The sequence below is a fragment of the Typopeltis vanoorti genome, chromosome 17, assembly GCF_054136105.1.
Source record: "Typopeltis vanoorti isolate ZY-2024b chromosome 17, IOZ_Tvanoo_1.0, whole genome shotgun sequence".
Taxonomy (NCBI): domain Eukaryota; kingdom Metazoa; phylum Arthropoda; class Arachnida; order Uropygi; family Thelyphonidae; genus Typopeltis; species Typopeltis vanoorti.
Genome location: NC_143565.1, coordinates 80,447,190 through 80,461,967, shown reverse-complemented (window position 1 = coordinate 80,461,967; position 14,778 = coordinate 80,447,190). Strand labels below are relative to the sequence as shown.

Sequence of the window (14,778 nt, the reverse complement as noted above, 5' to 3'; positions counted from 1 at the left end):
TTCTCTCATGTCCCGATTAAAGATAGTGTTCTTCTCATATAGAACATTTCCACCTGATATTATGGCCCTCTTTTCCCACATGCTTCACTCCAGGTATTTCGTGTGGCAACATAATTTCTACTTGCAAAAAGACGTATAGCCATTGGCTCACCACTCCCTTCTCCCATAGCTGACTTTTACATGAAAGACTTCGAGCAACAAGCAGCAAGCCTAAAGCCCAAAGTCTGGTTCCAATATGCTGATGATATATTTACCATTTGGTCCCACAGCTGCAAAACATTAAATGCATTCCTAATTCATGGTCTATCGCATACCTATATACACAGGCCAATACATATACAAAAATTCATACCACCTTTCAACACAAAAACCAGGGGTCATCAGCACCCTAAACATAGAGCCTTAACAATTTGCTTCGGTGAGCAGATGCTGAAGAAGGAATTTGCAATTATTAGCCAAACATTCATATAAAAAATGTCCACAACAATAACAACAAAAAGTTCACAAGATCCTTCACAATAATACCATGAAAAGCAAAAAAGATTACATGAATGCAACCATAACATACATTAGGGGAATATCAGAAAAAATAGATAAAATACTACATAAATACAACAATCAGACAACTTTCAAACCTCCTGCAAAATTAAAAAGTATACTCAGCTCATGGAAACATTCCTTTATCCATCCAGGGGGTTTACAAAATTCAGTGCACTGCAACCTACCTTACATAGGGAAAACAGGACACACTGTTACAACAAGAAAAGACAAACACAAACGCCACATTAAATTCCTTCACTATGAGAAAACTCTTGTCAGACCACGCAGTTCAAACATATCACAGACTCAACTGGAAAGGCATCAATTCCCTAAACTGCACCAAAACCTGGTTAGAAAGAAAATTCAAGGAAGCTTGCGAAATGCTGAAACATTATCCTAATCTCAACAAGAATAATGGATTAGTAATTCCAAGAATGTGAAGGACCCATTTGCACCTTATATAGCATGGGTGGGCAAGTGCATCGATAATAAGAGCCACATATAATACTTTTCAAATATTTTTGAATGTTCAAGAGATGCAGGAAATATTATTTTCTGCAATGGAGGCGGTGAGTAATGCAGCGATCATAGTAGTCACTTTTTCAAATAATTTTGGCTGGAGCAACACAGGCCATCAAATGTCAAAACACTTTTTACCAATCTAATATGATAATAAAATCTACGTTAACAACCCTTTTGACTGGTACCATTTAAAAGCTAAAAATTTTAAGTTTCAAAATATCTGTTGTATGTACCAATATTGGAATAATAAAATATTCCAATATTGGTACATACTACAGATTATTAATATAAAAGTTTAAGAAAAATGGCAATGAAAACCGGGAGCCACACAGAGTAGCTTTGGGAGCTGCATGCAGCTTACGAGCTGCAGTTTGCCCACCATTGCTATATATGGCCAACAGCAAGGCCGCATGCAGCCCGTAACATGATTTTGTGCGGCCTGCAGCAGGATAAAAACTATATTAAATTATATGTATTATCAATTTAGCTATTAGTTTTGACTGCAGATTTTCTGATTGATATACTAGTTATATTCATTATTTCTGATGATGGAAACAATTTATATTCTCAACACGGAATCAAAATTGCTTTAAAAAGATTACTCAATTTATAAAATCTACTGCCTCTCTGTGCGAGTTGTAGTAGTGGGAGTGATAGATTTCTATGCACTCCAGAGTAATGCATCATTGAAAGTCACTTGCTCTGCTCTGGTTACAGTGATCAGTTTCAGAGACTCAGTTTCACAGTTAACAGTATTATTGTTGCAGTTTCTGTCCTCTGGTCAGTTACTTCAGCCTTTGTGTACTATGAGTAAGAAATGTAAGTTCTGTGAAGAAAACAGCTCATTTCAGGAGAAACGGGAAAATAAATTTCTGTTTATAAACAATAATGGCAACAAACCACATTGCCTTGTGTGTTTGCAAGTATTGTCTGTGCACAAGGAATATAACTTCAAATGCTGCTAAATATCAAGAATACGTTTGACAAGTATACTAAAACTGTACGTAATTTGAAGAGAAAGGTTAGTGCTCAGAAATTTATTTTTATTATACCAACATCAATACAAAAATGCTCACTCTTGGCATTGTTTGTTGTAAGTGCAGAGATAGCAAAAGCAGAAAAAATCATTATGTGATGATGAATTTGTAAAACACTGTTCTGTGAAAATGGCACGTGCATTTGGGGAAGATAAAATTGCCAGTTGAAAGCATCCCACTATCAAAACAAACTGTAACAGAAAGAGTTGAGGAAATATGTTCTCACATATTAAATAAATTAAAAAGTGTTATTACAGATTCAGCTTACTTCTCATTGGCTCTGGATGAATCAACTGACATAACAAGTACAGCTCAACTTCTAATTTTCATTAGAAACAAAGTCTTTGGAACTGTTTCCAAAGACTTTGTTATTAATGAAGAGCTACTAGCATTACAGTCATTGCATAACACAGCCAAAGGTCAAGACATTTATGATGCAGTTATAAAGGTTGTAAATGGTACTGGTGACATCAACAATCTCACAGTTATTGTGACAGATGGTGCCAAATCAATGTGTGGTATGGTACTCAAACAGGCTTAGTTGGCTTACTAACGAAGGCTGGAATCAATTGCCCTGTATTGCACTGCATTATACATCAGGAGGCTCTGTGTGGTAAAATTCTGCAGCTAGAGGATGTTATGAAAACTGTAATGAAGTGTGTGAATCTAATTAAGGATGAAACCGGGCCTTGACGCACTGCAAGTTTCTTTCTTTTCTAACAGAAATGGAAGCAGAATATGATGATTTAGTGTTGTACACGGTAGTACGTTGGCTAAGCAGAGGGAACTGTTTGAAACAGTTATTTGCTTTGAGAAAGGAAATCACACAGTTTTTAGAGGAACACGAGAAGACAAACAAAGAACTAATCACAAAACTATGTGATCCTCATATCAACAGCTTACTCGCCTTTCTAACAGACATCACACACCACACGAATGAACTCAACGTGAAGTTACAGGGACGTAACCAAACAATCTCAGATTGAGTTGGACACCTAGATGGATTCATAAGTTGACTGAAAGGTTTTAAATTCACCCTAGTCAGAAGAAATTTGGTACATTGATGGAGGAGAGCCATGACATTGACTTCAAGTTTTCTGTGCCAATGTTAGACCAACTTTTGGAGCAATTCAGCAAACGATTTTCTGACTTCAGTGACATGCGGCCACAACTGACATTATTTAACAACCCAATGAAATGCGACATTTCAGAGCAGCATAAGACTGTTCAATTGGAGTTGTGTGACCTTCGAAGTGACCCATTTTTCCAGTCAAGGGTGGAGATAGATATTGACTTTTGGAAACTGGTACCAAGGGAAAAATATCCTGCATTGAGTGATTTCAGCTTGAGAATTTCATCTATGTTTGAAAGCACATACATATGTGAATGCACTTTCTCAACTATGAGGGCGGTTAAATCATCACAAAGAAGCCGACTGACTGATGACCACCTTCAGGATTTGTTACAAATATCGTCATCATTATTGAAAATCGACTTTGATGAACTTGTTGCCGCATATGAACGCCCACAGCGTTCTCATTAAGTTGTGTTACATGTAAAAGAAAGCAGAAATATGTAATTAAATTTAATTTAACAACTTATATTTAACTCTGGGGGGACCCTGTAACCCATAGAGAGCGCGTCCCCTGGGTGGCGGATAGGGGAGCCCACCATGTGTGTGTGTGTGTGTGTGTGTGTGTGTGTGTGTGTGTGTGTGTGTGTGTGTGTGTGTGTGTGTATGGTGGGGTGGTCCAAATATACTGAATAAGAACTCGTGGACTAACAGGGCCATAAGGGGCAATCGCCTTGATTGTAATGGAAGTAGCACTCCCATGGATCCCCTAGCTGGATCTATCCTCTTCTTCTACTTTGAGTAAGATCCATTCACTTTAACCTTTCCTATAAGGCCTTATCAACCAACTCTTCTTATTTTATGATCCTTATGCTATTAGAGTATTCGAGGGCCATGGGGTCTTTTCATTTCTGGCCTTATAACTATGCCCTCTCTATAAACCTTACTATAATTCTACTATAATCTACTCCTTCAATATACCCTGTTCCTCCTGTGGGTTTATATTTGGAAGAAAGCTAGTTCAGAAGCCTTAAGGTAGCAGCCCTACCACTGAACTATTCCATCATCAGGCTAGTACCCTGACATGGAGAACATAATTCTACTTGTAAGCTGACAGAAAAAGATAATCAGATTGAATCTATGGAAAATGACCCTGGAATGGAAAAGGTAAAACAAAAATGGAAACGACAAAATATAATACACATAGCAAACTGAAATGTAAGAGGAATAGCATATAAAGAAATAGAATTAGACCAACTATTAAATGAAAGAAATTTTAAATCACTGAAACAAAAAAGAAATTAAAAGGAACTATGAGAACCAAAAATTTTAATGTGATATACAGTGGAGTTGACAGAAACCAAAGAGCACAAGCAGGAGTCAGGATTTGGATTCATAACTCCCTTTCAAAACAGTTAAAACATTATAAATTATGGAATGAAAAAATAATAGAAGCTAGAATAAAAATAGATAGAAGCTATTTAACAATAATTGGTTTATTATACCCCAGAAGAAGGAAGAGAACAGAATAATATTGATTTTTATAATCAGCTACAAAACATATATAATAAAATAAATAAAAATGATTATGTAATTTTAGCAGGAGACTTAAATGCAAGAATTGGAAACACGAAAATTAATAATTATTATTATTATTATTCCTGATACCTCAAAGGAGTCCGAAGACTCATCGCGGGAGGACATCTTCAACTATCTTTACACCTTACCTCTTCTACGAATCAACGGCATCTACCGCCCACCTCCAACACCACCACAACTAGTAATTTTTGTCTGTAAATTGCGTGTGTTCTGAAGGGCCGATTTGTATGTATGTATGCGGGATGAAAAACCCGAGTTTCCGGGAGAAAAAACCCTGCTACCTCCGTATGAGATCGGCTAACTCACCATCGATTGAAATCGACTAGATAAAGATTCCTCCCGTCACGACGAGAATCGAACTTAGGCCTATTCCAATCGAAGGGCGCAATGTACCGTCGTTCTTCCAATTGCGTTACGGAGGCGCTTTAATAATATAATAATATAGGAATACATGGAGAACAGACTCTAAACAGGAATGGTAAAAAATTGATTGACCGAAAGTTTATAATAACCTAAAAATAATGAATTCCTTCTATAAACATAAAGACATACATAAATATAATTCAGCAGCAAGAGGATGGAAATCAATATTAGATTATTTTATATTAAATGAAAAGACATCAAAATTTTCACTAGATGTTAGAGTTCACAGAGGATATGAAATAAGCAGTGACCACTTCCTTGTTAAAATAAAATTAAGATTACCACCTAAATGGCTACAAGTAACAAGAACAGAAAAAAAAATTGAAACATTTGTTTATAAAACTAGACTATTGAATGACACAAATGTACAATGGCTATATGAACAAAGAATTAACCAATATCTAGATAAAATAAAACAAAATGAAGAAATAGAAATAGAATGGCTTAATATAAAAACAATACTAAATACAGCAGTAAATGAAAGCTTAGGAAAGACCAAAAAATTCAATAAAAGGAAAAAACTGGAAATGAAAAGGCGAAATCTGGATAATAAAACAAAAAGACAAACAAAGATTAATAACAGCAGAAATGAAGTTTATGAGAAAAACTGAAAAGTATACCCAATTTGATCACAAAAGAAACGAAGAAATTATGAAAGAATTAAACCAAGAACCAGTAATAGAAAAGTTTTAAAAATATAAACAGAAATGGATGGAACACATTCAAAGAATGAAAAGAGAAAGTTTACCAAAACAAGCCTTAAAGTACAAGCGATTAGGAAAAAGAAAACCAGGACATTCTCTTAAACGATTCAACGATGACTTCTAAGGCTGGAACAGGCCATATTAGGCCTAAATCCTTGATATGCATGATGATGATGAACTTATATTTAAATCAGTCAAGTATTTTATATTGTTCTCCCAGTAGTAAAATGATTTAACAAATATAGTAATTCCATAATAATATAACTATTGCCTTGAAAAAATGCAGAGTTTATTTTTATTTAAGTTCTGTCTAAAAGAGTGCAGCCTGTGACGCTGCCACTCATCATATATTGGCTCTCGTATAGAATGAAGTTGGCCACGCCTGCTATATAGCATCCAGAACATGATGGCAGAATCCCATCACAAGAAAACCTTGAGATAGAGTACTGTAGAGATGTGTTTGATATAGTTCCGCTGTAATTTTTTAATCATCTGTATATTATTATACTTATTATCTATAAAAATTATGTTAATTAATTAAATAATTGGTTTTTTTTATATATTTTAAAAAATTTTATTTTATTTTATTTTTCCACCAGAGTTCAGGCTAGTGTAAATGATTAACAAAACATTTAGATTTAGCTTGCTTCTTTGTAGGATCATGGCTTGTGTCCTGTGCATATGTATGTTTTCCTTATGATCACCTCAATATAGAGGTCGAAATGTCAAGTATTATTTTCTTAATTGTAAGTGAAGTAATTACTCCAATACAAGTGTTTTTGTCTCCATAAATTCTGTATTATGAATTCTATATTATACAATGAATTATCTGTTATATTTAAAATTTTTTAAAATATTGATGTAGCTTTTTATTTATGAAATGGTTTATACTGTCCTTCTCCTGTATTAGTTTTATTTCATTAGCAGTTAGTTATATATTTATATATGCTGATATTGTACGCCCATACTTCGTAGAGCCGACCTTGTGAATGTGCCAAGAATAGTCAATTCATGCTGAAGGGGAGAAAGAAATAAAGGATGTACGAATTCATCACCAACATGCAAAATCACGTGCTTTATACTTAAATTTTCCAACTGTTGTACAAGCAAAATAGTTACCACTTTAAGAACCAGAATTATCATAAAGGAAAGGTTAATTTTCCGACGTATAATAATAAACAATCATTCCATGAAACACATTAATTACCCTAATATCAGAATGGATTCTCCTTCTTTTGACATATGCAGAAGTGTTGAAGGGTCTCGTATCTGTGGGCGTACAGTATATGTTACTTAAATTAAGGGGATTGCATACATTTCCTAGGAAATGTGTTTTTACATTATGGAAAATACCTAAGAATAGCGATCTGAACTTCTCCACCTTTGCAACGAGCTGCCCAGTATTGTATTACGTACTAGGATCACTTGCATTTGCTAACGCTAGTGTTGCCGATACTTTATAGTTTACTATATTCGGCAAGAAACTCTCTGATTCCAATCCTTGAGTTTCTATTTCGGTTTTAAAACTATGTGGGATTTAATATCCCCTTAATTTAAGTAATGTTTTCATTGCCGAAATGAAGCTTATTAGCTCTTTATATTTAAGTACAGTATATGTATTAAAAAATTCATGTGTGTTGAGGCTTAAGTGCTGTGTGGACATCATGTTGGAGATTTAATGGAATATTTACTACACTGGAAAGGATTAAAAACTAATTTTAATGCTTCCAATATTTCGTCTCAGTCACCGAGACATCTTGTAATACACACTCAAATACAACACAATACTCAGTGAAACGTGTGGGTGACTCTAAGGTCCTATCTAGGTGGTGTTCCCTCTGTGGGTGTTTGTAGGTGGCCTAGGATGTAAAGTGGGATCTCGGTGATCTCTCAGATCACTGACATTAGTCACCCATATGCTTCACTTAGTATTGTGTTGTATTTGAGTGGGTGTAACAAGAGTTATTTGTAATCTCTGAAGATGTCTCAGTGTCTGAGACGAAATATTGAAAACATTAAAATTAGTTTTTAATCCTTTCCTAGTGCTGTAAATATTCCATTAAACCTCCAACATGATGTATTAAAAATCCATCTGATAGCTGTAATGCTGTTTTAACCCTGCAGTTAGACATGAATACAAAAGCTATAAGAATATTGAAAATTAGTTGAATTAGGTCTTGCACTTATTAGGATTTATAGTTATTTTTAATTTTTTATGACATTCTCACCTGTGAAAGGTTGTAAACCTGTAGTACTTGAATTGATGATATCAAGAAATTATATTCTCAGTTTCATCCTTTATCCAAGTGTAAGCAAACAAGTTTGCATGTGAAGTAACTTCATGGCTGGACTAATATGTAGTGGCTAATGACTTCACATCAATTGCCCTTGAATACAATGGACAGGTAGAGAATTACATAATCTGAAATTCTCCTGTGGAGATGAAATATTTTTTTCAAGACAATCTTAGCCTCCAACAAACAGCAATAATCTTATATTCGGTGATGAGAGAGCAAGATATGGGTAAACTCACATATTATTATAGTCATAACACATGCATTATTGCAAGCACTGCAACTTGGAAATGAATTGTTTAATTCCTCATGTAAATGTTGATTAAAAATAGTATAAACAGTGTTTCTGTAATTTTTCATTAAAGAATAACAGAAACACTGTTATTAAGGATTGTTAAAGAACCTGAAATTTCTTTAAAAAAAGGGGTGGGGGGGGGAGTCCTCTAATGAAATCTGGTTGTAGCCAAAATGTTCTAGTTATGAAATTAGCCATAATTTGATTTTCATCCCTTTTTTGACTCATAACACATTTTTACTTTTTTTGGCCTTTCTTTTAGAGCAGGGAAGGATGTTTAAAACATTGGCACATTACCTTAACCCTTCTCTAAGGCAAATATCACTTAATCTGTTAACAAGGACTTTTTTTGCAGGTCATTTTTAATCTTTGTTCGGTATAAATATTTCATATTTATTGCTTAAAGCATTGCTTATTAATTACATTTTCTCATATTCTCTGCTTGAAAAATGCAAGAAACATCCATCTTGCATTTAGAGGTGAGCAGACCTAACATTGCAGTTTTATTGTTATTAATTTAATTTGAATAATATACAGATTAATTTGTCTTTTATTTTGCAGCAAGTAATGATGAAGAACAGACAGATGAAGGAAGTAATAGACAATCTCAGAAGTTTTATATGGGATATAAACACAATGCTTGCTGTAAGAAAGCCATAATAAATTTCTTTTTTATATTTTTAATTTGTGTTCTGTTTTTTGTGCTTTTGTAGCTCTGCTTTATACATTGCAGAAAATGTTTAACAGCTGGAAAGAAACCCAAATTACTAGAAATGGTGATAATATTCTGTTTTATAAATTATGAAAAGAAGCCTAAAAAATTCTGTTAATTAAATTTTTACTTTTATGCTTTATAATAGGCATGGACAATCTTTCCTAGTTCGGTGGCCAAATTATCATTCTATCTCCGAGTCAAGGGCCGGACCAAATTATTAAATAAAATAAATTAATATTAAATGAATTAAAACAATTTGCTACTTCATATTTCATTTATTTATAATATAATGCTTTGGTATAAAGCTCTACATAAATTTTATAATATAATGAACGACATAACAATTTAACGTGAAGTAGTTTGGCCTTGTACTTCAACTGCGAGACTATCAATATTGACGTTAATATTACTTAAGGATAATCGCATAGAATTTTCAAGGTTTTCGTCCGTTATTCTTGTCCAAATTTTTGATTTATTGTGTTTCATCCTCGAAAAAAACTGTTCACAAATATGTGTGCTGCTGAAAAGACAAATGATTTTTCTTGAAAAGGCACGTAAATTTGTATATTTTTCTTCCACCAAATAGAATTTATAAAAATCTGTCAAAACCATGTTATTAAATTGTGATTTTAGCACTAAATCAGCCTGAAGCTCAATAAGTTCCATCTGTAAGTTTTCTGGCACATTATTTACATCAGCATCTTTCGGACGAGCAAATATAGCGAATATGGAGTCTTTGTTTTTGAAGTCGGCAAACCTTGTATCAAATTGATCTATTAGTGCCTTCAGTTCATCTCCATAACAATTATAAGCGATATTTTTATGAGTTGCTAGAGTAGGAAAATGATAACAATTTTTAGCTCTTATCTAACTTTCCAACAATCTTAGTTTATTACAAAAAGCTTTGACATGTCCATGCAGTTCATGAACCAATTGTCCTTGTTTTTGCAATTTAAGATTTAGTTCATTTAGGTATCCAGTGACATCTAAAAGGAATGCTAAATCACACACCCACTCATCATCTTTTACTTTTAATTGTTTTTCCTTTTATGTCCATAAAATCTGCAATGTCTTGTCTCAGATCATAAAATTGTTTTAACATTTTAAATTTACTCAACCACCTCACTTCACAATAATAAGACACATCTTCATAATCCAAAAATAGGTCTGCCAAATGCTCCTTAAATTGGCGGTGATTAAGTGCACGTTACTTAATAAAGTTCATACTGGCTACTACAACTTCCATAACATTTGTGAATTTAATCGATTTTGCACACAGATTTTGTTGGTGGAGGCATCGGTGCCGTCATCCAAAGCAGTTGAAAATGCTTCCAATCTAGCAGTCTTCTCTTTTAAACTTTTTTGGTATCATCTGCCATAATTTCTATCCGTCGGACAACAGTACGTCTCGGCAAATGAATATTCTCGAAGTCTTTTCTTTTCAGGACATATTATACTTGCAACATCCAGCAGACATTCTTTGATAAATTCTCCTTCACCAAATGACTTAGAATGCTTAGCGATTTTTTCGCTTACCACAAAGCAGGCTTTGACAATGCTGTGGTGCTGCGTTCTTTGCTTGTTGAACATTTGCTGCTGGGTATCCAAGTTCTTCTTCAACTTTTGTATTTCATCTTTTCGTAGTTGTCCATCAATTTTTGGGTGATCTGCATGTCTCGAAGTAAAGTGTCTCTTCAAGTTGTATTCTTTGTTGACGGATACGGATTCGTTGCACAGCAAACATACAGGCAAACCTTTATTCAGAATAAAATAATAATCCTCCATCCAGTTGTCTTGAAATTGACGATTCTCTGCACTACTTTTCTTTTTTTTTTGCAATAACCCCTGACATTGTCCCAAATTTATAAGCCATATTCAGAAATGTCAAACAAAACTGTCTTATACACTGCAGGCACTGAACAAAGCACACCAACGCAAGTACCGAACTGCCATGTTGTAACACGTTCACACACGCCGCTAGTCAAAGTGAGAAAGAGACCTTGGTTGGAGAAAACATAGTGTGTTTTGCACAAGTCATATGACGTCAGCTTAATGTGAGTTAGTAGAATGCACCATGTTTTCTCCCACCACGAATCAGACAAACTTCGCTGAAATAGATTAAGGCCGGATCTGGCCCGCAGGCCAAGGATTGCCCATATGTGCTTTAAAGCATCTTAATGAACATCTTTCAAAAGCATTTTGAATTAATTCAAGCTGATGATCAACTCAGTATCGGTATCCGGAGAGTTCATTGAAAAGGCAATTAACTGAAAGACAATTCATTCAAAAAGGCAATTCACAGAAAAAATAATTGACTGAAAATTTAAACTTTCGAAAATGTTATGACAAAAGCAATCCATTTTGAACAAAAACTGAAAACTGAACCATTCAGAGTGAGATACCAATGCTACTTTACTAGGGAATAATTATAGAACAATATGGTTTCTCTGGCAAGTTAGGTTTTTTTCCTCCTGAAAACTTGAGGTTTTAATAATGCAACTCAAAAAAAATCAACTGTTTCATGTATGTTCATGGGAGTGATTTGCCTGTAATATCATTAGTTATATCGCATATTACTACTAGTAACAATAATAATAACGGGAGGAAAAGCCCAGCCTACGCAGGGCTTTTCCTCCCGTTATTATTATTGTTACTAGTAGTAATATGCGACTTCAATACATCAAATTATTATGGGACGAATTTTAATCATCCCATATATCCTTAATATATGGGATGATATTTTTCATAATTTGAATATCAAATAAGAAATATCAAAAAAAAAAAATTTTGAATAATGAATCTAATTCAGATTCGCTATTTGAAACTTTTACAAGAAAATGTCGAACTGTTCCAGTTTTCAATTCAGCTCTATTCGGGGCAACAAAGAAATAACATGTCCAAATTATGTATTACAATAACTCTCTGACTTAGCGGAATTAGTAGAAGTTGTCAGTATAAGAAGTGGTCTGCACGGTTCAGTTTTTGTTCTAAATGGATCACTTTTATCATAACATTTGCGAAAAAAAGTTTCGAATTGATATTAGCACTTCCTCTTTAGCTGGATCAATTTAATGAAACTTTAGTTAAAATTTTCGGAGAATTGTTTTTTCGATGAATTGCATTTTCGACGAATTGTCGTTCGATGAACTGTTTTTTCGATGAATTTTCATGGAACCCCCAGTATCACACTTTTTCCACAGAAGTATAAGTCTATAAGAATTCCTTGTATCTGCTTCTGCTTGAAGGCATTATCCTAATCTCAATAAATTTTCATGCGTAATACTGCCACACATCTAGGAAAGAAATCATTTACTAGCATGAACTTTGACTGACTTAAATGTAGTGCCTATATGTGTCTTTACATGTCTTATTTGTTTTATCTTATTTTCTTGTTTGTCTTATTTTACATGTCAGCTTTTGGTTTGGTGAGTGTACTGAAATAGGGCTGAGAATGCAGCCTGTTTTCTTGTATATTCTTGTTGAGAGGCTTATACGCTGGTTAAACATGATAACTAATATTTAAGGAATTGACAGCGTATACTAGAAATATAGATTAAATAAACTTTAATATATACTTTCCGATATTTCGGCGAACGTCACGTTGCCATCTTCTTGGGAACTTACTATAAAGACACGTGCACACAAGTACTAATAACAGCAAATGAGACTGAAGCTAGGAAGCTAACGTTTTCCTAAAGTCCTGATGGTGTTCTTGTATAATTCACAACAAAATGAAATTTTGCATTTCATTGTGCAATGTGAATGCTGTTTTAGTTGGCAGTTAAAAATTGACATACAGCCATGTCAATTTTTAACGTATTTATGATGACTGAAAGGAATTTTAAATTGTGTCACCACAAAAACCCAAGATTTGACTACCCTGTATGGACTATATTTTGGACTACATTGTTTTTCATGTGGCCACATGACTAACACACTAATTATCTTGCTAGCATATCTAAACTGCAAACATTTCTAGGAGCAACAGACAGTCAAGTCTGTTGCTTCTAGACATGATGTATAGGAGTGGCATAGATATCATACATGTGAACCTCATGAATCCTTACTTAGAATCTATCATTTTCTCAACAGTTAGGCATTATAAATGCTTACACCATACTGTATAATGGTGTAAGCATTTATAATTATAGTGAACAGAATGAAAATTATTTGCCTTGAATAATGGCAAATTGTCCTTAACGCCGATGTTATTCACATTCGTAACCCTTTCTAACCAAAAGGCTTAGGGGAGGGAAAGGGCTTAGCAAAAAGTATTAACACATTTACCTTTCTTCCATAATTAAATTACCTGTCTCTAATCATTCTGTATGCCAGTAGAACTTCTGGACAAGTGACAACATGCATAAGTACAACCCATTTGCTAGGTGTACTTTATTTGCTCTCGGTAAACTGAAGGAAAATGTTACTGGATTGTCCTAATAAGCTGATCTATAGGAAAGCTAACATTAGGATTTTAGAATACAAAAACTACAGCTAAACACCACTACTGCAGCTCTTTTCTCATTGATCATGCTGCGAATATCTGTCACAGCATTTAAAAAAAAAAAAAAGGAAAAAAAAAAAAGCAACCTTTTTCCACAGAAGTATAAGTCTATAAGAATTCCTTGTATCTGCTTCTGCTTGAAGGCATTATCCTAATCTCAATAAATTTTTATGCGTAATACTGCCACGCATCTAGGAAAGAAATCATTTACTAGCATGAACTTTTGATACCACTTTTTACTTTTATTAGCATGAACTTTGACTTAAATGTAGTGTCTATATGTATCTTTACATGTCTTATTGCTTCCTGAAGATACCAATTATTTGTGATCGGCACTTTCAGAAATTTGATTTTGAGAAGTATTGAAAGAAATAATTAAACCATTTTAGGTATGATATCATTCCCGTTGCCATCTCCTTTCTAAAAACACCAGTATGAATTTTCTTCATGAGAGAGAAAAATCTTTCCCTTTAATTGTTGTAGAAAGTAGGTATCTATAATCCTATGGAAATGATATTTGCATTCATAGCACTAGACTACCAGAAGAAATGTTATTCTAAGTTTAATTCTAATCGCTGACTACAGAAACTTTTCTTAACTTTTCAATCTGTTCTGAGTTAATCGATCTCTGGAAAGTTAGATTTTTTCCTCCTGAAAACTTGAGGTTTTAATAATGCAACTCAAAAGAATCAACTGTAGCCTTCACACTTTCACTGCTGAAGATAATATATATATGTGTGTGTCTGTGTGTAGGAGTAAGAATCAATAAGATGGCTTCAATTATCTGTTGTACTGTCTTTCCAGGATGTGAATCAGATAGCTTTGAGCTAGCTGTCTGTGATTATTATTATTGCATGGTGATTAATATTATTGCACATTATTCCATGAAGTCCAAAACTATCCAGGAGATCCAAACTATCATACAATCCACCATTTATTCACAATTTTCAAAGCAAGAAATCTAGTCCTCAAGCCATGTTAGTGGTGTGAGGACTAAAAAGTGATGCTAAATCTGGTTATTGTATATAAATGAGTGGTACTGTTAGCAATATATGCAAATAAGTCAAGGCATA

General features: G+C 33.9%; 1 protein-coding gene across 1 annotated transcript in view; it reads left to right on the top strand.

The window, feature by feature from the left end:
• The window catches only part of MED30 (Mediator complex subunit 30), a 96,077-nt gene extending 86,907 nt beyond the window's left edge, over positions 1-9,170 (top strand). Inside the window, exon 5 of the mRNA XM_090407366.1 lies at positions 9,048-9,170. Coding sequence (XP_090263492.1) covers positions 9,048-9,146 — 99 coding nt within the window. The 3' untranslated portion in view covers positions 9,147-9,170. The remainder of the gene's footprint in view (positions 1-9,047) is intronic.
• The last annotated feature ends 5,608 nt before the right edge of the window (positions 9,171-14,778 follow it).